General features: G+C 52.3%; 1 protein-coding gene across 1 annotated transcript in view; it reads right to left on the minus strand.

Annotated features, from left to right (window-relative positions):
- GPR50 (G protein-coupled receptor 50) overlaps positions 1-12,873 on the minus strand; it is a 28,753-nt gene extending 15,880 nt beyond the window's left edge. Inside the window, exon 1 of the mRNA XM_048959938.1 lies at positions 12,699-12,873. Coding sequence (XP_048815895.1) covers positions 12,699-12,873 — 175 coding nt within the window. The remainder of the gene's footprint in view (positions 1-12,698) is intronic.
- Between the last annotated feature and the right edge of the window lie 12,349 nt (positions 12,874-25,222).

Below are 25,222 nucleotides of genomic sequence, written 5' to 3' on the forward strand. Positions count from 1 at the left end.
CACCTGCCAGGAAAGAGAGCTTTGGCACCGGCGTACAGCAGCACGGTGTCGTGTCCCTGGCTGTAACGGTAGCACTGTGTGACTGCTGGGAGGAATGACGCAGCTCAAACTGCCAGCACTGAACTGCATGGTGCTCTAGGACCACAGCACACCCAGGCAAGGCACAAGAGAAGGACACGGGAAGCACGAATTACTGACTTTTTTTTTTTAGTCAGCACTTTCTGCACAATCCTCCGATGGAGCGGCTGTTGTGGAAGACGCAGCACAGTGAGTCACTGTGATGGTATATGTGAGAGCTTCCTCAGACTGTCCAAAGACAGACACAAGCAGAAGCATCCACAGGGCTGCTTTTGGGTAACGGCAGCATTTACTACAATGTCATCTTCCAGCAAGTCTATTCTGGTAATCACAGAATTGCATGAAACATGGCTGAATGGATGCGGAGAAGTTACCTGATTCACCGTCTTCCTCCTTGGGAGACAGCACAGTGAGCTGCTCTCACCAGCTGGGGAGCCAGCTGCCCCCACCAGCCCAGCAGACACTCACCCCTTCTGTGTACAAACCTCAGAGTATCAGTGCTCCTCTTTTGTCCTATCCATTCCCTTGAGAAACGAAGTGTGTCTGATCACAATGTCTGCCTCTCCCCAGTCGTTTTTGTTTCTGAAGGCCAGCTTCATTCCCATTTTATAGAAGAGTGGATGACTCATTAAAAAAAAAAAAAGGTTTCCACACAATGGAAACAATGGTTTTCTGCAGAGTGGGGATATTGCTTGTGATCACACTCATTTAAAAGGTATAGAGTGACCCAAGTTTTCCAGGAAAGTGGGGCATTCAGTTTTTACAAAACTACAGAGCACAGAACAAGTTCATACATACACAGTGCAGAGTTGGCCTGTGGGAAAACTGGCTTCATTTCGGAGCTCAAGGATTAGCTCAACTTTTGTATGGATGACGCCCAAAACCAGAAAAAACAGAGGTAATAACAATGCTGGTGAGAAGTCGCTGCCAGTGTCAGGTTGAACTAACCCATCTTTAATCCCTCAGCCTCAAGGAGGAAAACTGCATGTTTCATCGTGGGCATGGAGTTATTTGCAGAAGTCTCCTCCAAGCCCCAAACGCTTCAGCAGGATTAGCAAAGGCAGCAGCAACAGCTTAGATGTCTTTTGGAACTTGCACGCTCCATGACTGGGAAATCAGCAAACAATCCACAGACAGACACAACAGAAATGTCCCAGGGGTGCAGACAGTCTCCATTAGAGTTTAGACTTCAGCTGATAGCAGAGCCTCTGTCTATGAGGCCCCAATCCACAGGACACAAAACGGAGGAAATGAAGACTGGTGAGACAGGCCCACCAAGGAGACCAGGGACCGGGCTCCCGAGGGGAAGCGCAAAGCGGGCACTGACTGCCATGGGGCACACGTGTGCAAACAACAGAGGCAGCAGCGCCTTTGTGACAGCATGCCCTGTGCTGCAGTGACAAGGACTGCATGCTCCAGGAATTCAGTCCCACAAGTTCTTGGAGAAGCGCTCCCTTTGCAGAAGAAGTAGTTGCCGTAGTATAAATAAATAAGCAAAACCTGCAAAAAATACATATGTTAGGAAGGCAGCAGGCCCAGATTTAAGTGGAACAATCACTGCATAATGCCGCAGTAGAGCAGAAAGGTTGAGGGTTACCTAAATTGCCACTTGAGAAAGAAAAAGCAAGACAAGGAGGTTGAAGTAGTGCTAGCCAGCACAGACAAATTGGTTCGCTAATGGATCTGATGCTGACTTAATCTTCTGATTTGGCAGTGCCCTGAGAAGCCTGCTCTTTTTGCCTCCCCTTACCTAAATGAAATTAACCTATTCCAGAAAATTAAGGACAATTTATCAGGCCATTGAAGGTGGACTGCTTGTTGGAGCTGGGTCTGTGCTGTTCCCCCCGAGACAGAAGAGAAACTTGGCAATTCAGAAACATGAAAATGGGAGGGCTGGCAGTGTCCATGCAGACTCTGGCTGCCTGGCACCCCAGTGCACAGCCTGCGCACCCCATCCTGCATTCTGGAAGCACTGTGTGCACATTGGTGCCGCAGGAAGTGTCACTGCCAGCACATCAACCAGCCAAGGGCTTCTGAATGAGCACTGCAGGGCAGAGTATTTTGCTGCGATGCCAAGCCCTTTTCTTTCTTTGGTGAAGCTGAAGGTAGCTGAGGCTGTGCAAGGGGACTGCAGGATGCCGCACTCTCCTCTGCCACCTTCCAGGCACAAGGCAAGACCCACATCAGCAGCAGCAGAGGGCTCAGCGGACACCGGGAAGCATTTTACATGAAGCCAGCATTCACAGGTCCTCCGCTCCATCCCACGACCCTCCCACGGTTGGTGGGATCCTCCCACACCACAGGTGTGCCTCCACCTCCTGCAGTTACCTCCTCCCTCGCATGATCTCCAGCAAATGTGCATGCTGAACAAAGTGATATTGGGATCTTTATCCATGTTGGGGGTTCTGTTGTGAAGGAAGTGCAAGTGAGAATGTGTTGGGAAAGCAGCTCTGGTGACACTGTGTAAAAGCAGGGGAGCAAAGCTCTGCTCCACAATGCACGACCGTCTCCTCCCTATTCACAGAGTTTTCCATGGATGTGGTCTTTTGTTTACAACAACACTTGTGGCTATTGGAACAGTCAAACAAACATCCAGCAGATAACAAATTCAAGAGCCTAAAAATGATATGCTTCTAATTATCATTAATAGTCATTATGAAAGCATCCGAGAAATCTCCCAATCCTCTATCCAGGATAACAGAATTCAGAGTTTATCAATGCTCTGGAGATATATTTTGGAAACTAGAATGACATAATGCAAAATATATTTCATTACCCACATAACGTCCAAGACAAAACTAGATACTGGATAAAGGCCAGATGGGAAGTCACAAACTTTTGCAGTTCTGCACCTCATGGGGTATTCAATCTTTAGATAATTGCACAGGCTCAGACTCCTGCACATGATTATCGCACAAATGATTACCTATCTGCTCTCATTTCCCAGAGATACATGATCACAGAGCCCTTAATGGGAGGACACCACACAACCTCAAAAAAAATAAACACACTTTGTCCTCACAAGAGACCGTTAAGACACCGAAGGGATGTGGAAAATTGGAAATAGCATCCATGCTGAGAGCATAAATGATCCTTCTCTTACGGAGAACAGAACTGGGCTGCTGCACCTCACTGGGAAAAGCAGAAAAACATTTGCAAACACAAGTCCTATTACAAGAGCCATAAATCCACATCCCACAGTTCCTACTGTTCCTCTCCTCTCATTTCTACTTTGGCCCTTGTTGCTTTCTTCTATATTTCAAAGGACAGGGAAGAGCCAGACACCGCTGCAGCCAAACCCGTTGCATCATGTCCCCTCTCAGCACAGGAGGTCCCCAGGCGATGCCCCCTCTCACAGGGACATTCCCAGCAGGGCAGCTCCTTAAGGGAGCGCAGCCGATCTCACTGCTCCTGCAGCAGCAACATCAGGAGCACAGCCTTAATAATGGCTTTGACAGATGTATTTAACAGCAGTGCAGGCAACATCACAAGTTAAGCTCTTGTTTCTGGGTCTTTTCTGTTCTTCAGTCCCTCATCACATCCAGTGTGTGAACCATCTAATTTTCAGGTTTTAGGAGGAGAAAGGGCATAAAGCACCACACAAAATCAAAACTGCATAAAGTGCTTGCTCATAAGGTACTACATTCTCCCCCACTTCAAATTTTCTCTCTTAGCTGGGATGAATATGTACAGTATTTTGAATGGAATAAAGCACGGACCCTCCCAGGAATGGCACAGAGCCCCGAGGCAAAGGGCTGCCATACATGCCGTCCTGGATAAGCTGTAGAAATTTTCTATATTTTGATTGTTCTCCTTTTGCTTAAGCATCCCACACTTTCACCTCTGTATGTAAACAGTGTCTTGGACATTGAGTACCTCCAGAACCGAAAAGCGTTCAGAAAGCCAAGTCAATAAGATCCATACTTACCACGTTGGATTACTCCATGGAGACCAGAGGGCTCACGTGCACTCTCAGGAGAAGAGCTGGGGGTCATCTGTCCCTGTCCCACCGCCAGCAGCAGCAGCAGCTGCCTCCCACAGAACACACACTGGGCTGCTGTGAGCCAGTGCGCCCCGGGGAGCGCTGCTCCTGATGTGCAGCCAGGCACTCCAAGCTCACATGTAGTATTAATGTATGTGGTATTAATACATCTAATATTAATACAACACGCTCGCTTTCCTAATGAGAGCACTCATTTTTAAACACCGCTCCGGTAAATACGCAAGAAAAGGTTACAAAGTGGTTGATGCATAAAGCTTTCACTTACCAAGTTAATGAAACTAACTGGAGGAGGAGATAAGGCGAGGAAGCAGCAGCTGAGGCCTGGGAGGGAGGGAAGGTGCTGTGTCTACATGAGACGATGCTGCCAGGGCCAGGCACAAACAGTGGCCAGAAAACCCAACTGATTCAACAAAACACGCCCTGACAAAGCAGACAAATCTTGATGAGTCTCTTCCCAGAGAAGCCTGCATCACATAAGCCTAACTTGGTGTTAGCTCAAGGATCTCCAGCAGAGCCATAGCCATGCTGCACGGGTGATGGCTGCCTGGGGCTTGAGGCTCTGCCGGTGACAAACCAATGGAGAAGCCCAGCAGTCCCTGCAGATGCCCTGGCTAAGCAGGTCAGGTGCATGCCTTGCCTAGAGTAAAGCCCCCATCGTATACAGAACGGCCCAAGCTGCATCCGCTATACAAGATGCTGTGAGAGCAAGTGTCAGCTCTGTGCTTGCTGCCAAAGAACCCTACAGAAATACAGGAAACCTTGCTGCAGAAATAAGTCAAACCACTCTCATCCCAAAACAACACAGGGCCAAATTTACAACCTTTTATTTTCCCCATTCGGTAGAGGGGAATAATCCCACACAACAGCACATGTCCAATATGATTGCTTTGGAGACATGAGAGGCTTACACCTTAGGGAAGTGTAAAACCTGCATCACTAAGGTTTCCTCAGCAGCAAGGGAACGAAACATTGCCTCCTGGTGATTAAGAGTGTAATTATTAGTTCTGAAACACTTTGAATTACAAGGTGCATTTTCTTTAAATGGGCACTACTGTTACTGCAAGCAGACATGAACTGCTGATTTACCCATGACTCAATAGCCCCGCGTGTTTGTGCACTGGGCGCTTTTTGCTCCGCGCGCTGCCCTCCTGGCTGGTTGCCATAAACAATCAATTGAAATGTAAACAGAAGCTTTTGGAGCAAAGTTGTTCAGAACAGATGTATAAATTAAAACACCAACTACAGTGACATCTTACCAATGGTTTCTTCTAAACTCTTAACATCTATGTGTGCACACTTGGATCTCTGTAAAGCTTACAGGTAATCTCAAGTTCAAGGCCATATTCAAGCAAACCTTTCCACTCAGACTCACTCTAAAATCGGGAGGAAATCTGCCAGGCAGCATAAAATTTCTGCTGATAAAATCTGAATCAGGCTTCCCCCGTGGTGACGTTAATAAAGCATCTCCTATTAATCTGCAGTATTTCCTCCACTTTCTAAAGTAAAAAAGCCTGGTTCCAGTGACTTCATTGCAAAGCAGGTCTTAAGCAAAATTAACACGGAAGAAGAGAAAAAGACTTCATGAGTTTCCCAGACACAATGCTGACAAGAAATGACACATATCTAACTGCCGTGTAATTGCAATATAATTTTCATACTGAAATGAAAAAAGTGGCTGTCTACAAACCAGAACTGCACTGCAGGAAAGGAAGTATCAGAGCCTGCTTGTTTGACTTCATCCCACGTGCAAGGAAAAGTGGGTATCTTTCAACACTCAGAGCAAACGGACAACAGCATCTCTTTTGAAGGTAAGAACTTGGTGAAGGACTGGCTCATCGACACAGTGAGAGCACCCCAGCAGCTGCAAACTGCTTTGTAAGGTTAATAATCCACCAGAAGATCTGCAGCCTTACTCCGGGGAAAAAAATGACTCAAAAAAGGAAGCGGATAGGAGAGAACTGCAGTCAAAATGTAAATAAGGAAGGACAGATGCCACCGCGGGAAGGCAGAAATAGTCTCTCTCTTTGTAAGACCTACTTGTTGTTGCCCGCTGCTCCACTTCCATTTCTGTATAATTTATTCCAAAGCGAATGTATTATTTTAAAGACTCCGCAGAGAAGGCGGAGAAGGCAGTGCCTGTGCTGAGGGACACAATGCTGCTGTTCAGCCACCGGTTACTTCTTGCTCCTACACTAATCGCAGAGGCTTTGTCTAGGCTGGGATTTACCAAGATTTTAATTAACAGTTTCCGAGGGTAAAGACACACCAGGAAGGCTCCTCTCATTAGCTAGTTAGCTAATTGTCCCAATTAAGCAAGGCAAAACAGTTTGACTCCCTGGTTTCCTTGCACACAAACCCTTCACCCGGCACTCCCGCAGGCTGCTGCCCGGCTCCCATCTGATCGTCCTGCAGGAAGACTGGGCAGGCTGCAGCAGGAAGCATTGCTCGGCATTTTGATGCCCACCCAGACTTGTGCCATGGTCACCATAGCTGTCCTGCAGTGAGCAGAGTGTGCTGACAGCCCTGCTGAGCCATGGGTGGATCGGGGCTGGCTGCCCAGCACCCATCAGCAAGCTCCGGGGTGTCCGGCCACCCTTAAGCCAGTGCAACCGGGGAACCGTGCCCAAAGGTGGTGCTAAGATCATTTAACACACCCAGACCTCAGGGCTCTGCAGAAGACACCGAGCGGACGGTCTCAGACTCTCTGGTTAAACCCAAACTTCCAATGCTCAGGAACAAGAATGGCTGAATGTCAGAAAGCACAGAGCGGTGCCATCACTGTGGGGCTGTACAGGAGCCTGCACAGCATTCCCCTCCTCACCCCCAGCCCAGGGCACGGCCCTGTCCTCCTGCTGCGCTCTGCCACAGCCTCTGGATGGGATTGAACACTACCCATCCGGAGTGGAGAAAGAAAAGCAAACAAAATGCAAAGCAAATGGGAAAAAAAAAAAAAACAGCAAAAAAAAAAAGCAAACAGAGCACGTATGCCCACCTTCCCTCTTCCTGACACCACACAGAAACAAGCTTTCTTTGTGACCTCCCAGACTAAAAGGCAAAGCAGAGCCCCCAGAGGATGCAGATGAGTCTGATGCGGATCTCCTAATGAGAGGAACTTCACTGTAACTAATCCGAGCGCGGTGTGTAGAGACCTGCAGCACCAGGTTGCACAGCTCATCTGGAGCACGCATACTGTGCTGTGGGCACGTCCTGCCCCACACAGAGCCTGTCCTGAGAACACTGTGTCACAGCAGGGCCTCCCTGTGAGGAGCTGGGTCGCCATACGGCCTCCCCACAGCCCCTTCACATTCCCCTTGCTGTTGGCCAAGACCCCCAGCTCCCTCTGCAGCGTCCCATCCCCTGTGCTGTATGTTCAGCCAGGGCTGCTCCCTCCCAGGCACAGCATCCAGTATTGCTCTTGTTAAACTGAATACAACCAGTGATTGCCTAGCTCTCTTGTCTGCCTGGATCACTCCAGAAGCCCCTCTGCACTCGACATCAGCAAACTTACTCAGAACATCTTCTAATTCTACATTCAAGTCAAGAAGACAATAAAGAGAACTGCCCTGGGGAATCCTGCTACCGACCAGCCTCCAGCTTGATGGAACTCCATTTACTGTGACACTTTGAACCTGACCCATCAGCCAGTTGCTCACCCAGCATATTCTGGTTTTGCCTTGTCGCATGCTGGACACTCTGTGCAGGAGGATGAGGAGCCCACCCTGGGCCCTGCTGCACACCTCTCCTCCCAGCCAGCACCACACCATGTGGCAGAGAAGCACGCAGAGCGTGGGCAGAGCGATGCAGGAGCCAGGGCTGCAAGGCAGGAGGTGCTGGTGCTGTCAGGCTGCCAGGAGGCACTGAGAGAAGGGTCCTCACTCAGCTAGAAGAAGCCTAAAACCTCTATCCACAACTGCACAAGTACTTAGCCCAGGAACGCCTGCAGGGACTGCTGCTGCTCGTGGCCCAGAGCCAGGACAACGTGCCCAGGAGGCTCCGGCCAGACCACTGCCCCAGGACGGACCACCACCTCCCCACAGCACGCCCACCCCATTGCTTCTGGAGCCCATTGGGCAAACTGGGGAACACTGCGCTGCCCCACAGCCTGCTGTTTGCTACAGCCTTGCTGAAGCGAGAAAAAGAGCTGACCAGCAGCATTTCTCTCATGCAGAGCCCAGCAGGGAGCTGCAGTCCCCTGACAGAGCCCTGTGTCTAAGTGGGCCAGGAGAGATCAGTGCCCATGGTGGGAGCTGCGCCACAAACTGGCAGAACAGATGAGCAGCTGTCTATGATGTACAGAGAGAAATTAGTCATCTCAGGCTTGTAGCAGATGCTGGAGGGTTTGTGGTGCTAAAAAGAAAAGAATAAAAAAATACTCTCAAAACACCTACACGGACTTGGCAGCTTTCTAGGACAAGGAAATCCTGCAGGATTCCTGGGAGGAAACAAGTCACAGCTCCCAAATGCATATGAGATACGAAAACAGAACATGGTCCAACACGATGCCTCCAAAAGGTCAATTTACCCAAACCACAACCAACCAGGCACAAAAATAACTGAACCAAAACACCTAAATAAAAACAAATGTGGCAGTGTTCAATGGGAGATGTTCAAAGAGATGTTCAAAGATGTTCAACTTCAGCAGAGCTCTCCTTCTTCCAAAAAGAGCAATGCCACATTCAAAAAAATTTACTTTGCTTAAAATAAGGATCAGGACAGGAGCCAAATGAAGAAATAAATAAGTAATAAATAGAAAATCCACTACACAATTAATAGCTGGAAATAACACATTTTGTAAAGGAAGCTAAACAGTATGACAAGAAATAATGGCTACAGGTATGTCAGGAAAAAAAGCAGCCATCTGTCAACACAACAGGCTGACGGTAAAACTGTACAGCCAGTGTAAAGCAGAAGCATTTCTCTTTACATTTGCAGACATGAACGACTTATCTACGTTTCAGTCAGAACCAAGTTCTCTCAACTCCAGAAGTGGGAAAAGTATTCAACACTACCGTACATCGTTCAGGTCAGCAGAACTTGAAGTGGGGCCACGCAAGGGAGCTCCCCAAATCCCTATGAACGACCTTTGTAAAAGAAAGCAGAGAAACGTCGCAGGGTAGTGTGGAAGTTCCGGAGGTCCTGGAACAATAAATACAAGCCCACTCAAACACAAACGCTCACGCCATGCCAACATTCTCAGGCGGATAAGGGCTGACCCAGGAAGCGCGGGCTGATAACCCCGGCTGCGGCCCGCACGGTAGGCAAAGGGCAGAGCAAGCAGCACAGGACGGGAGATGGAAACGCAATGGGTGCTGGTCAGCACAGCTCTGCGGGAGGAGGGCCTGTCAGACCCATCTGAGGGCTCCTCTGAGACGACGCATTTGGCTGACAAAGGTAACCGTGCTGACATAACGCGCACAGACTTGTGCGTGGCACTTGACTTGGGCTGGTGTGACAGCCTGCCACAGAACCCCCCGCACAGCACAAGCACTGCGTGTGTGTGCCGCGAGGGGACGGGATGCAGGCAGAGCCCCGGGGCCTTGGTGGAGTTACACCCACGCTGAGTGCCCCACGAAGGCTCAGCTCCACGAACAGACAACGTCTCTACCAAGGAACAGGAGCCACAGGGCAGCAGAGCAGCTTTCTGCGGGGAAGCTCCAGGCTGCAGGAGGTTTTCAGAGAATGCACATTTTGGCTGCGTGTCTCTGTTTGCACAAAGTTCAGGAGGGCTGCGGAAGTGTACAGCCAGAGCCTCTGCCCAAAGAGCAGGCTAATTCTTTTAAAATGTTGGCTATTTCTTAGCAGAGTTTTCACATTAGTAAAGCTACAAGGACCCGCAAATGACAACCTGCACGCTCAGATATGCAGCAGCTCCCACTTGGCCGTGTGTCTGCACATGCCATGTAATGCACTTGCTATTTCCCACATGGGTCTGAAGATATGCTCAGCCCTCTGAGCTCCATCTAGCAATAACGTGGGGAGTATCACCACCCATCTGACACGTTCTCCTTCCCACAGGGAAAACAGAGGCAGTGGTTTCTCCTGGACAGTTTTAAGGCTTTCAGCTGCCAGAAAAGTTCACTCCTCCTCATCTGCCTCCATAAAGGCACATGGACACCTCTCCTGCCAGAGGAGCAGAGCTCTGCCTCATGCATGCCCTTTGCCTCAGCCTTCTCAGTGTCCTGCACCACGAACACGCAGACCAAAGCCTGTGATCCTGTTTGAAGCTCCCTGGCTACATGAGCAGCTCCACACACACATGGGTGTCTGGGTGTTACTCCAGGGAAGTAAAGGCTGAACCAACCACTACTGGGGAAGCCCAGAGCTCTCCATGAGTCTGGGTCCCCTCTGCCCACAGCCATCACCTTCTGCACTCATCCAGTGGTGGGCAACACTGTGGCCAGGCAGACACTGCTGGCAATCAGGCACAAGCCCGCTGCACTGTGCCACGTCCTGCAGAGAAGACCAGGACCAAAGCCCCATCCCCACGACAGCGATCCCATACTGCGCAGTGCCAGCTTCACAGCTCAGTCTGGTCCAGCTCGGCGTGGGTACAGCCCTGGCTCCAAGTGGACAACACTGCAGCTGTTCTCTTTCTGGATCCCCTATAAGCCTGTTCCAGCAACAGGGCTGAGTGCAACCAGGATTTGGCAAGAGCTGCCACATTTACACTGGCATCCTTTTCATCTATTGCTTCACTTAGTGTAGGTTCAACAGGAGCATGAAAAGCCTTTGCTCAAAGGACTTCCAACCAGATGCCACACCATGCCCAGCCCTGCTCCCTGTGCTGCCCAGGGGCCAAGGGGCAGCAGGAACTGCTCCTGCTGCTGCTGCTGCTGCTGTGTGATGCTGTGCGAGCATCCTTCACACACACAATCCTAGCCAAACAAGATGACAATCAGGTGGTGCTTGGATGCGTTACCTTAATGAACTTCAGACCACCACTACCTGCCCAACCAGCACCCTCCCCTGCTGCTGAGCTCCTCCAGTGTTGTCCCCAACACACCCACACCACCAAAGCAGGACAGGGCTCCTGACACCAGCTGCTGCTCTGAAGTGAGCACCTCAGGCTCTGTGCACAGCATCCACCCAGGACGACTAATGAGGGCTTCGCCTGTGCTGCCCTCAACCGTGGCTCCCAGGGGTTTCTCAGAGAGCAGACCTCAGGCTGCTACGCAGGAGGAAATTTTGAGAATATCTCCAATATCATGCAAAGTCAGTCTTCGCTTTTGCAGTAACATTAACTTAGCTCACAGGGGAGACAGTGTCACAACATGCAATGTGTGTGAGCAGACAGAATGAAAGGCAATGAAAGCAGCTGATAGTTCTCGATCCACTCGTTCCACTTCCCAAGCTGACAACGAACCACCAGCTGTCTGGGGGCTCCGTTTATCCTTCCCACCACCCACAAGCTCACACCGCTCACGTTTTGAAACAAAGCTGAAGACAATGGCAAATGTAATGCGTGTCTACGTACCGTGGATACCACGGGGCTCCTTCCTTGTGCCAGAGAAAACACAGCGACCCAGTGGCAGGGCTGCTGCCCCCTGCCCTGCCCCAGCCAGCAGCCACACTGCACTGCCAGGATTCATCAGATGTTGTCCCATCTGCTACTGGTACAGCCCCTACTTGTACGGAGCTCTATTGAGCAACTCCACATCTACAGAAGATACAGAGATCAGCATCTCCAGAATGCTTTTAACTTTCTCTTGTTATAAATACTGGAGACATTTCATCCAAACCATTTAACAAGCCATAAAAGTAAAGGTCATTCGATGTGTCTGGCTATAAAAGCAGTCAATGTACCCTTAGCAGCACCGTGCAGCTCCCCTAAGAGCCATTTATGTACCTATATCCTCAAACGACACAACTTCGAAGGCAAAAAGGAGGACGCCCTCCAAACATACAATTCTCTTTAAAAGGGTTAACAGCAGCATCACCGTTATCACTTCCCTAGATTAACTCATTACGCGAGCCAACGCGCAAAGCTTCAGAGCAGCCTCTCAAAGCACCGCGCACAAGCTCCGCTCTGCTGCCACTCGGTCACCCGAAGCTCAGCAGCTTTACGAAGCACCCGCTGGGCGCACGGCGGGGACGTCGCAGCCGGCGTTTGGCGGAGCAGCAGCTGGGCGTGCAGCGGGAGCTGCCCCTCCGCACCGCTGCCTGAGAGGACCCGCTACCGCCGCCTGCTTCCCCTGCTCCTTCCCGGCTCTCTTCTCCTTGAAACCGATGAGGGCTTTACCTGGATCGCGACCGGAGGACGGGCTCCTTTATTTGCAGCTGTCTCTGGGAGACAAAACTTCGAAGAAGTTGGAGAATCAAAAGAAAAAAAAGAAGAAAAAAAAAAAAAAAGAAAAAAAAAATGCGACGTGGGGGGGAAAAAAAAAGACAAAAAAAAAAAAAAAAGACAGTGAGTCCGAGCAGCCCGGGCAGCACCTCGAGGCCGGCGGGGAGCGGCGGGCGGCCCCACCGCCCAGCGCCCGTGCGCGCCGCCCGTCCCGCACCGCCCCGCGCCCGGAGGGGCAGCGCCGCCGTGCGGGGCCGGAGCCCATCCCGCGGGGCGGCGGAGCCCCGGGCACGGTGCCGCTCCGCCCGCCGCCCCCCGCCCGCCCGCGCTCACCGGCGTTGCGGAGCTTCTTGTTCCTCAGCACCGAGAGGATGACCAGCGCGTTGCCCAGCACGTCCACCACGATGGTGACGATCAGCACGGCCGCCAAGCCGCTGGCCGCTCGCGCCGCCGGACCCCCCTCCAGCCGGCAGCCCGAGCAGCTCCCGTTGCTCCCCGGCCGCTCCATGCGCGCTCCGCCCGGCCTGGCCGGGGCCGCTCCGGCCGCCGCCGCCCGCTCCTCCTCGCCGCGGCTCGGGGGGCTCCCGCCGCCCCCTCCCCCGGGCGGTGCCGCGGCCCGGCCCGGGGCGGGGCGGGGGGGCCGGAGTGGGGCCGGGGCGGGCGGCAGCGCTGTCCGACGGCGACACCGCGCGGCGGCGGCGGGATGCGCCCGGAGGTCCGGAGCGGGCGGCGGGGAGGTGGGGGCCGGCACCGCCCCGCTCGCTGCTCCGCCGGCCGCGGTCCGCGTCGTGCCGTGCGGCCGGGGACAGGGGCGGCCCCCGCCTCCCTGACGTGGGGGCTCGGTTTTGCTCCATCCCACCGTGAGCGGGAGAGCCAGTCTCCGCCGTCGGGTTCGTTCTGCGAACGCGTGCCTCTCGCCGCTGCCGTCCCGCGGCCGCATCCGTTCTCGGCTCGGCTCTAAGCTCGGCTTAGAAAGTAAAGCCAGAAAGCAGGTGTTAGCGGGGATGCGGTGAGCCGCGGCTGCACCGCGCCGTCGGACGGGCTTCCCAGGGAGAGGGATGTTGGCCCGAGCGAGGCAGTGTTCGTGAGCCATTTGGCTAACACCCTCACTGATATCCTGTGACTTTGTCAGCTCGGGAAGACTTAATCCACGTGTATAGCAACAAATGAAAGGCAATTGGACTCATGAAAGGTTCCTTCCTTCTGAACTATTCTATTCTGTTCTGTCCTATCCTGTTCTGTCCTTTCCTATCCCTTGGGTGAACCCACTGAATTCTATACAATTTTGCAAATATGTTCTATCTATACCAAACATCTTTCTCTACAGCCTTTTGTGTCCGTGCCCATGACCCACCTGCAGTATGGTGCAGCTCCCACAGAAACGTCCTTTCATCAGCTCTCAACTTCCAAGTGGTCTGGTCTGTGCTGTTTTCACCACTTTAAGGCACTTCCAGACGTGCTTTGGACATGGAGAGCTGGGCTGTGATTTCCAAGGACCTCGGCTCGAATGCAGGTGCCTTGGGCTTGCTGGGTGGTGAAACTAAGGATTTCTGGCTGAAGTCAAGGGCAAAGCTGCGTTTTCAACAGATGTGTGTGATGCCATCTCCTCTCCTCCAGCTGGGAGGCTTTCAAGAGTCCCAGCAAACCCACACCAGACTGACCATCTCCTGCCAGCATCCAACCCGCCTGTGCTGCCCCAGCCCCCCATTGAGCCGGCTGCCCCATGGGGTCCTGCCCTATGGTGCCAATGTGCAGTTGCTGAGTGACTTGGTGGGGGGATGCAGAGTGCCACAAACCCACTGCTCCCCACAGCTGCAAAGCAGCTTTATGCTTTATGGGGAATGTCCTGGGCAAGAGCACCCATGGGAGCATCGATGCTGCCCGAGAAAGTCTTTGGCCTCACTCATGTTACATGTATACATATGTACATACATATTTATTTAGTAGCGGTGCAGCTTTAAAATAATGAAGTAAGAGATGTTTTTTTCACCTGGTGACTTCTTTTGGTGCAAAACAGAACTGCACCAAGCCGTCTGTTCCCCAGCACAGAGCCCTGGTGAGCAGCTTTGCGCAGCTCTGCTGGGCGCATCTGCACCGTTACAGCAACACATCTCCTGTGACACTCAGCAGAAATTATGATAGATGGAGTGAGCAACTGTTTTCATCGGTGGAGCAATTGAGATGGATCGCTCTCGGGCTGTTTCCTCCTACCTTCCTGCTAAATGGACTCTTCACAGTTTCAATTAAGATGAAGCTGGTGCGCCAGGAACCAGTGAAAGGAAAGAAAGGAAGGTGGATGGATCAATAAGACCTTCCTAATTACGCTTTGCCAGAACCTCTGACATAAATCGTGCCGAAATAAAAATATTCAGGCTCATTTGATTGTGCAAGAGCTGCGAATGTGATCACAGGAGAAGGAGATCAAATGAGGATCAGCAAGCAGAACTCCGTGGTTCCCAAAGCACACATGGCACACACACACACCGAGAGGAAGATGGAGCAGAACGCACCTGGTGCACACAGGGCTGCCTTCCTCTCCACCTTCCCCGCCGTGCTCAGCTCAGGAAGAGTTAACCAGGTGTATGGCAACAAATGAAAGCTTGCATAATTGAAAGATAGTTGAGGCATTAATCTTCCTTCTCGGTACCGTGAGTCCTCTTTAAAAAGATTATTTTGTCTTCAGAGACAGCTTTAATGCTACTTAATGAATCGCTTATAAATGAAGGATTCTTTCCCCTGTACAGAGATGGGCTGACTGCTGCACTGATTTTTGTCAGTGTAAAAGAGACCATTCACTTTTATCAAATACACGAAGATAATGGCTGCTCTCCACAAATACGCTGTGCTGCTTGGTGTAGTTAGGGCCAATTTTGCCCGTCCTTTTGGCTGAGCTCAGTGGCAGGACGCACCCACATCTCTTAGCTGGCTCTGTGCAGCTCGTCACCTTTTGACTCCAGAAATGGTTTTTAGGAGGGACAGCTGCAGAGGGGCCTGGCCTTGGGCACCTCTAGGGATGGAGCCCCACAGCTTCTCTAGGCAGGAGCTCATAACCTGCCATCAGGGCGCTCTGCAAAGTGCATGCATCAAACCATAAAGGAAAAGGCTGTTATGCACACAGTTTGTGTGGCTCCACTGGCAAATAACCCCAGTGCTTCTGACACATGTAAAGAGCATGCAGTGTTTCAGTGACCCAAACCTTGTCCTGATTGCAGGGTCACAGCCTGAATGGGGGCATGCTGTGAGCACCCTGCTGCCTTCAGCAGGTCCAGCTGTGCTCCTCTAGCACTGGAATGCAATGGCTTTGTGAACGATGTTGTATCCCACCCAAAATCTCAAATGGGAGCACCTCTCCCACTCATCTCATCGCTCATCATCTGGGTGAGGAGTGGCCCAGAGCTTTAGTTTCTGAGCAAGAAAATTGTTCCTTCTACATTTGCCCTACAGCAGACAAGTCGTTTAAGGTGCTCAGTGCTCCTCAGAGGACAATAAACAAAGAAAAAGGAAAGCCTGCCCATGGCAGCCTGTCCCTGGAGAGTGGCACAGCGGCCCTGCTTGTTGTCAGGATCTGCCTTTAGCAGGAGCGCAGAAAGAGCAGGCATCCTCCTCACATCTGAGCCCAAATGCAGCACCTGGACAAGTGGCTGCATGGGGCTGGCTGTGGACAGGGCTTGCTCATGGCACTGAGACTTCCTGAGCAACAAGAGGAAAATATTAAAAATGAAGAATTTAATAGAGAGAGCACTTGATATTGTTCCCATTGAGATTTCTGGCAGCTCCTTTCCATCGCTCACTTTCCTGTCCCTTTTGCAGCAGGGATGCTGCTGCTCGCACAGCCCCAGCACTGGTGCCCACAGGGATGCTGCAGGGTGGCTTGCCCCATGACTGTCAGCCCCCTCCTCCCCGGCTCCTCTGCCATTTCTTCCTTCTAAGGCCTCCTACCTTAGCCTGGTATCCTGTCCTGTTCAGGGGGAGCTGGAGGGGCAACTGTTGGGCACACCAAGGTCTCACCTGGTTCTCCTCCAGCTGCATTCAGAACAAAGACTTAATCTCGTACCCTGGCTGTGCTTCAACCCCAATAAAAGAGACATGGGCACATGTCTCATGTTGCCAAGGGGCAATAAAAGAGGCTTCACGGGGAGACAGGACAGGGAAACCTTGGGTACCCCCCAACTGCAGGCATTTCTCTTGCCCCACTGCCTTGTGCAGCACAAAGCTGCAGCCCCAGCACCTTCCCCAGCCCCACAGAGCAGTGAGGCCAGCCAGGCTCCCTGTGCCTGCTCACCCAGCCTGATGCACCATTACTCTAGACAACATCCTCCCTCTTCCACTGGTACAAAGCCAAGGCTGAAATTGCCACGCTCATTTCTGGGAGGGGAGAAACAAGAGGGGAGAGACTGAAGCAAGGAGGCCCAAAGGGAGCCTTGCCCCGCACACTCCCTTGCTGCAGAGGTGACAGGAGCAGGGACACTGCAGCACCACAGGCACCCAGCTCCAAGCTTCTCACCGTGGCCATTGGTATGCTGGGGGGGCTCTATTCGGCTGGCTCTTAATTGCACAACAAGCAGCACCACTGCACCCACAGCAAGGGGCTCTGCTACCTGCAGCTGCTCGCAAAAGCCTCTTTTCTTCATCCTCATTATAGGAAATAGCCTGCACGGATCCAGCCACTGGTGGAGACGTTTCCTCTTATGAAGTGTATTGCTTTCTGCTGTCAATTACGAGCAGAGTGCTCTACAGCCTGCTGCAAATTGCTGGGTGAAAGCATAAATAGGAGTGCAGGGCCCTGATTGCATTCCTGGTGCCAGACTCGCTAAAACAGCTGATGGAAATGCAGAGGTCAGGAGAAACAGAGTGCGTCACCAGAGGCCCCAGCACAGCCAGAGCCCTGCAGGACTGCCGGCACAGCCAGAGGCGGCCGAGCGCCTTTTCCATTTCTCCGCTGGCCACGTTTTGGTCAGTGACCTCCCGGACCTCGGTGCTCCCAGTGCCCTCCTCATGGAATCTCCATCAGGAAACCTCCCACACCACACCAGCTCCGTGCAAAGCCCAGCAGTGTTTCTGCAGCTCTGCAGGTCAGCATTAAACCAACCAGCAGTGCTCCTGCCCACCGCAGCCAGGCCATGCCCAGAGAAGCCCCCAGCCCCAACACTGCTGGGGACTCATCTCCTGCTCCTTGTGGGCATCCCACACGTCTCCCACCTGGGACAGCTGCCTCCTTTGGGTTTCTTTCAGTGGAAAAGCTCACCTTGATCAGTAGCTGCACTTACCTTTACAGCAAGATGAAAGTCATGCTTGAATTCTTGTGGCTTTACAGACAAGCAAAGAGGCTCTGAGCTGCCAGTGTCTGCATCCTGCTGCTCTGCTCTGCCACAGGCACCCTGGCCTCAGCTTTATGCAGCCACACAGAATCCAGAGCCAGGCTTCATAGCAGGTGTGAAATTTCATTTAACAGGGCTTTAGAAAAGGGAGATGGGAAGAGGAGAAAAGGGAGAGACTTGCATGTCTCAGGTTCACTCCACACCCATGAAACTCTGCCTGAAGGAAGCAAACTTGGAGCTTCAAATCTAGCTGTGAAGTCTTACAGATTTGGCACACCAAAAACAAAACTCTGGTGGGCAGCACTGCCCCATGTCACACTGCATGGAGGGGCAGCTCCTGGCACCTGGGCAGGAGGCAGATCCCGTGTGGGGGCACAGCTCCTAGGGAGCAGGGCAGAGGGCTGTAACCCAGACATCACCTCCACAGCAGGAGAAAGTTGCCAGGGATATTTAGAGTTTGTGTATGTCTTACATTTGTATATATATAAAGACTGACAAGGCGTTTCTATATATGCAATGTGAGCAGGGTGTTGCTATAGTGATCTTAATTTCACATTCCTTACATTAAGGAGAAGACTGCAAGTTGTTTGGCACCGGGACTGTCTCTTTGTCATGGTGCGTGCAGCACTCAGCCCAGCAGGGCTCTGGTCTCTTCTGGAGCTATGGAAATAGAAATCATTGCAAACAATAATGCTGCCATCACAGTGCAGCAGCCTCAGATGCAGAGTCCTTTAAAGAAGGGAAACAAAAAAAAAAAAAAAAAGAGATGAAGACAGCAAAAGAGACGGCATGTACAGCCAAACCAGGCTGCAGAACCCATGCTATGGTGGGAGACTTGGCTGGCAACCCTGGCAACACTGTGGGCATCATTGGGCTGCGCTTGGTTGTGCCTCTCCTAAGGGAGCAAACCTCCTCAGCCTCTCCAGAACAGCAAAAGTGGACAGGACTCTGCTAAGTTGTAATAAAGCAAAGCTCCCGGGCTCCTCGCTTGGGACCTCCGGCCACCAGTAGTCTCTGTAGGGCACAGCAACAGGTCCTGCAGCCATGGCAGGCGGATCACTGTGAAATCATCATCTGTCGGGGTTAAACGTTACGTATTTCCTCCCTGCCTTCCCTGGCAGGGCTGCATCCAGGTGCTTTGTGTTTCTTCCTCTGCAAAGAAAAACTTGGGGCAGTCACTGATGGTAGGCCAGCTGTGTGGCAGCGGGGCATGGGAGGTAAGAGTTGGGGAATCTGGGGAGGGACGGGCAGGCATTACTGTCATCCCCAGACTTAAACAAGTGGAGGGTGTCACAAGAAACTGCACTGCTTTGACATTCAGAGTGGGAAATATTTACCTTGCGTGCAGAAATAGATGTTATGCTCTATGAGTCATATCAAAGCTTTTATGCAGAAAACTCATCTCTTGGATGAATACAGTGATATTTCTCATCATGGCCCTGATCCAGCCGATCTATGTGCAGAGCTGAAGGATCAGGCAAGGCCACGTTCTCCAGACGATCTGTTGATGGGATGAGCTCTTCCAGAGAGCTGGCTGACACCTGCACCTCCCACTGCCCACACATCCCCAGGGGAAGAGCTGGGTACCCCCAACCCTGCACCCCACTGCCAGCACACCTGGCACACACAGCCTGCGCCTGCGCCCACGTGAGGGATGTGGATGCGCTCTGCCACCAGCACTCGCAGCACAGACAGCCCGAGGCAGGCCCCACGTTAGGGAAGTGGATGTGCATCCACTCGTGGGCAGCGTGAGCCCTCACTACGCGGGGCTGGGTCCTTTGCCTGCAGGAAAGGCTGGGGCACAGCCAGAGCACAGCTGATGGTGATTTATTTGGGAAGAAGCCTCATTTCTCACTGATCACATTAGAAGCGCAGGATGGATTACTGCATGGAGTAACCCTGATAGCTGAGAAATTCAGCGTATGCAAATGTGAGACTTAAACAGCTCTTTCTACATAAGATTAGCCCGCACGGTGACATCTCTGTGATGTGGCACCAGCAAACAGACCAGTATGTAAGAGCACAGCCTTTGCCACAAGCCAAGGTACACAATCTACTGCCATCCACAAACGCGGCTCATCCCCATAAGCACAGCTCTCTGCACTCCTGCTCATCCTGCTGCACGGCTCTGTGCCCTTATGCCAGCAGGTGCTCACCAAAAGGATGCTACACAGCTGAAACCATGGCATGGTGCTGCTGGCAGCACCCAGGAAGCCTTCTGTCAGCCCTAACCTCAGCCCAGGGGCAGCCTGGCCTCTTTCCCCTCCTCCAGCCCCCAGAGCTCAGCGTTAGAAGCAGGAGCGAAGACAGGAGGGGAACAGTACAAAACTCACAGCTCCCCCAGCATAATGCTGCCCATTGCCCGGGCTCTTCTGGTGCCAGGCTGCAGCCAGCCCTCTGGGAACCCGGTGGGACGCAGCACTCACAGCCCATCCCCAGCCAGGATGCAGGCAGGAGCCGTGGCCAGGCACCTGGCATGGGTGCAGCAGGTCCTGGGCTGCCCGGGATGTTCAGGGCTGCTCGGGATGCTGCGCAATTCGAGACAGTCGCCTGAAGATGGCAAGCCAACACTGCTGCTTATCATGTATGCAAACAACCCTGCTGGAGGAGGAAGGGGCTCCCTGCAAATATCGGGACTATATTTCCTTCTCAGCCCGTGGAATGCCAGAGCAGAATTTAAATTGCAGTGTTTATCAAGGTCTGAGCCATTCCCTCTCCTCCTCTTTGTTCAGTGCTGCCCAGCTAACAGAACTGCACGTGGCACACCTGGTACTGCACCAGTCCTTGAGCCTGAATGCAAAGTCTGAGGAAAAAACTGCAACGCATCCATTGGCACCAGGGAGCCATAGAGCTAGTGTGTGCATGCAATAATTTATCCTAAGCCTTCTAGTGGCATTTTATGTCTTTTTGCTGTGTGCTATTACAGCTTTGATTACTCCATTTTTATGTTTGTCAGCACAGCATATGGGTGAGATAATTTGTATTCAAAGTATTAAACTGGCAATGTAAATTATTAAAGACCCAATTCATAAAAGCATTACACACTACATGCAGATCACTTCCCCTCAACTCTTCTCTCCTCTCTCCATTTCACAAACCTGACTTAACCAAGGGCAGCCAGCAGCCCTGGGCACAGGGGGACCCCACAGAGCAGACCTGGGACAGGAACGCAGCCCCATGCAACTCGCTCCTCCCCATGTGCCTGCTGTCCCCTGTGTCTCATTTTGCAGTCTCTGAAGACACAATGGAGAAGAACACGTCTCCCCATCTTCTCCATTTGCTATGGAGCACCCTGTGAAAGCTGCTGCTCCTGCCAGGAAATGCAGCATTTCAGCTGTAGCCCCTGCAATGAGGGGTGGCTGATTCCGGCGGCTGTTCACCAGATCATACGCAGCACCATCATATTGAGCAGATGCAGTCTTCTGTTTTTCTCATTACTGAGATTTACTACCTTATAAGCTTATTATTTTCGGAGGCTTTAGGCTCTCCTCTGAGGCTGAGACAAGGGGAAGGCAGCATCCCAGCCACAGGAGCATCCCCAGCACAGCCGTTTGTGGCCCCAGTGCTCCACCGTGCCCTGCAGCTAGGGCAGAGCAAGGCACCGGGTGAAGGTGCTGTGTGCTCTCACACCTGCACGCACCATGGCTCACTACAAAGTGCAGGCAGGATGAAAGCAGGGGCAAAGCAAAACGCCGGAGGTGAAGGAGGTGAATGGAGGAACATTCTCACAACTGGCTAAGATGCATGAACAGAGATGACTTTTGGAAGGAAAAAAAACAACAACAAAATGAGGTAAACAAACAAGCAAAGCAAAAGCAAAATAGTCGAGCCGCTATCTGGCTATTTCTGTTCACATGAATTCCTTTTCCAATATTTTGCTTTCAAAACCATTTTTTTAATTCCCATTTCATCACCAAATAAAAGAATGACAACCTCCAACCTGCCCCAGTCCCCTGCTCTGGGCAGAGCCAGGAGTTAGGCTTGAACATGGCCCCCCCAACGTGGGGCACTTGATGCTGTGAATGGAAGCCCACACGAGGTGCCAGCTGGTGCTGGTGCCGCTGCTTCTGCCCAGGGCCAGTGGCAGCGCTCAGCACAAGCAGGGCCAGCAGAGCCAAGCACAGCCCTGCTGCTTCCTGAGGGTGAGCTTCCAGCACGTCGATTGTGTCGGTCATGGCTTTCTCATTAAATGCAGGGAACTCTGGTGGGGAGGGGCTGCTGTACACACAACACCAGTAACTGGTTTCAGAGCAGCCCAACAATAGCTGTGCCCAGTGGCCAGCCGAGCCGCCCCCAGCACAGCAGGCTTCCAGATGTCCAGCCTTCCTCCCACCCCAGACTCCTAATCCCCTACTTTGTCTGAGCTCTGGCTGATTTCTGATGCATTCAGCTTACCCAGCTGCTAGTGAACATCTGAATATTTCCCCCTTCCCTCTCACATTTCACCTTGGAGGAGAAGCACTTCACCATCCCCAGCTCCGCCTTTATCAAGGCAATTAGTCCAACACAAAAGCGGTGAATGGGACCATGAGAAGATCACTGGCCTGTGAAATCCCCAATATTTCAAGACAGGCTGAGGCTAAATATGACTGCTTCTTTTTAAAAAAAAAAAAAAGAAAAGGGTGAGTAACCAGAGTGCTGACCTTTCTGATCACAATGCAAAAGAAACAACTCAGCAGATCCACAAAGATACAAACCAGCTACCAGAACGTAAAGGAAAGTTTACAAACACAGCAGCTGTAATTCCTTCCATAACATCGGAGGACCAAAGTTTGCGAGGAACAAAAGGAAATGATTAACAGGGGAAATATGCGTGGTACAGAAAAGACTTTTTAGTCCAAAAAGGGATGTCCATATTTAGAAACGCTTGATTCTTGTCGTCAGGGCCCTGCTTTTCCTGAATGCATTTCTCCTCCGTGAAAGAAAGAAGTCACAAAGGGAGTTTGTGGGCTGCTCTGTCACATGTGCACAGTGCGCTGCTTATGTGCCTCGAGGAACAGGGGAAAAATGCAAAGACTGCACAGCAAGTAAACAAATAAGCAGAAACTTCTTGTTCTTATTTGGGAGATGGCTCCTGCCAAAAGCAAGGTGGCAGATGTGCCTTGGCACTCCTTGCTCGCATCTCCCACCGCCAGCGTCCCACAAGTGCCACCGTCACCCCGAGCCAACAAGCAGCATGAGCAACAGGCCCAGTGAGACAGCTGGATGCCAGCTCCTCAGGGCTTATCCCAGTCTCACAGCAGCCCTTGAAGAAAGGGCTCTCTTTAAGGCTGTCACTGATATCTTCAACTTGCGGCTTGCTCAGAAAAACAGAATCACAGAATTGTAGGGGCTGGAAGCAACCTCTATAAATCATCAAGTCCAACATCCCTGCCAAAGCAGGCTCCCCAGACCATGTTGCACAGGTGGGCGTCCAGGCAGGTCTTGAACATCCTCAGAGAAGGAGACTCCACAACCTCTCTGGGCAGCCCATCCCAGTGCTCTGTCACCCTTACTGTGAAGAAGTTCTTACGCACGTTCGTGCGGAACTTTGTATGCTTCAGTTTGTGGCCATTTCCCCTTGCCCATGCACCACTTAGAAAAGTCTGGCCCCGTCCCTTTGCCTCCTGCACCCTGGATATTAATAGGCATTGATCAGATCCTCTCTGAGTATTCTTTTCTCAAGGCTGAACAGACCCAGGTCACTCAGCCTTTCCTCATAGGAGGGATGCTCCAGGCTCTTTAATATCTTTGTGGTCCTCTGCTGGACTCTCTCTAGGAGATCCCTGTCTTTTTTGTACCGAGGAGCCCAGAACTGGACACAGTACACCAGGTGAGGCCTCATCAGGTAGAGCAGAGGGGGAGGATCACCCCCCTTGACTTGCTGGCCACGCTCTTTTTAAGGCACCCCAGGATGCCACTGGCTGCCTTGGCCACCAGAGCACACTGCTGGCTCATGGCCAACCTATTTCTACCAGGACCCCCAGGTCCCTCTCCACAGTGCTCCCCTCCAGCAGCTCATCCCCCAGCTGTACTGGTGCACGTGGTTATTCCTCCCTAGGTGCAATACTCTATACTTGCTCTTATTAAAGCTCATCTGGTTCCTCTCTGCTCAACTCTCCAGCCTGTCCAAGTCTCACTGAATGGCAGCACAGCCTTCTGGTGTGCCAGCCTTTCCTCCCAACCTCATATCATCAGCAAACTTGCTGAGAGTGGCTGTTATCCCCTCACCAAGGTCACTGATGAAGACATTGAACAAGACTGGATCCAACACTGACCCTGAGGAGCACTGCTAAAAACAGACCTCCAACTGGACTCTGTGCCACTGATCACAACCCTCTGAGCTCTGCCAGTCAGCCAGTTCTCAACCCACCTCACTGTCCCATCTATTCCACACTTCCTCAGCAAAACTCCCAGCAGCTTGTGCTCCAGAGCACGAGGCGCTGACAGCGGGAGGGGCAGCAGCCCGAGCCCACAGGCACCCTGGATGAGCCCTCAGGAGCCCCAGCTTCAGGCTGGGTCATTGGCACCGGCCTGGAGCCATCCCACACCTCCCCTCATCTCATCATACCCATACTGGCCCGGCAGGTGTCAGGTGCTGAGGGCCACTCCAGCCACAGATTACCAAACACAGGCTGGAGCCCTCCTGACAGAAAGAGGCAGAGGCACACACAGCACGCTCCCTGCCAGGCACGTGGCTGTTTGACCCATGCCAGGCTGCAAGCTAAAACACGCTCAGAGAGCAACTGCTTGGTGGCCAGGTCCTCTCTACTTCACTCCACAGTGTGGCTGCAATTTGCAGTCCAGTTCATTGCATCACAGTCCAGCAAACTGGAGGTCCAAAGCTGCGAGCATCCAGCTGTCAGCCAATGACATGCAGCCAGTGGCAACCCTCACACCTCGCTGCTGCAATAAGCATGGGTAGCCAACAGCTGGCCCGACACTGAGAGCAGACAGAGATGTGACTGCTGTGCCCCCAGGATGACCCTCAGCAGGCTCCCACCTTCCTGGGGATTTCTGCTAGAGCTACTTGCTGCCGATTGATTCCGTGTGCATTTGGATCTTGATTTTTAATGAACGTTACGACGGAAAAACCAACGTGCTGCTTCCTCACACACGCATTAGGGTACCGACACAAGCAGCAGGAAACAATCTCATAGCACTGCCTTTGCTGAGGGCCACCCCCCTGTGTTGGGGCTGCGCTGAAGCAGTTCCACCTCAGAGCCCGCCCAAGTCCCAGGGCGTGCATTCAGCTCACACAAAACATTTACCAGACTTCAACCGGATTTACAATTGTATGGGCTACAGAGCAGCAGGAGAGCACGGCCTTGCAGCCCCAGCTCTCACTGCCACACTGCAGGGCTGAGCTAGGCGAGGGGCAGGCTGTACCCTGCATTAGAGCAGCCCGTCCATGCCACACCTTCCCCAGGCAGCTTGGTTTGAGGACACGCTGCATTTTGGCAGTGTGCTCTCAGGACGGAGCACGGCCCGGCAGCACCACGCACACACACGCTGCACGGCGAGGCAGGTTGGAGCATGGGGCCTCTGCCTGCTCTGCAC

Source organism: Lagopus muta, chromosome 13 (genome assembly GCF_023343835.1).
Source record: "Lagopus muta isolate bLagMut1 chromosome 13, bLagMut1 primary, whole genome shotgun sequence".
Lineage (NCBI taxonomy): Eukaryota > Metazoa > Chordata > Aves > Galliformes > Phasianidae > Lagopus > Lagopus muta.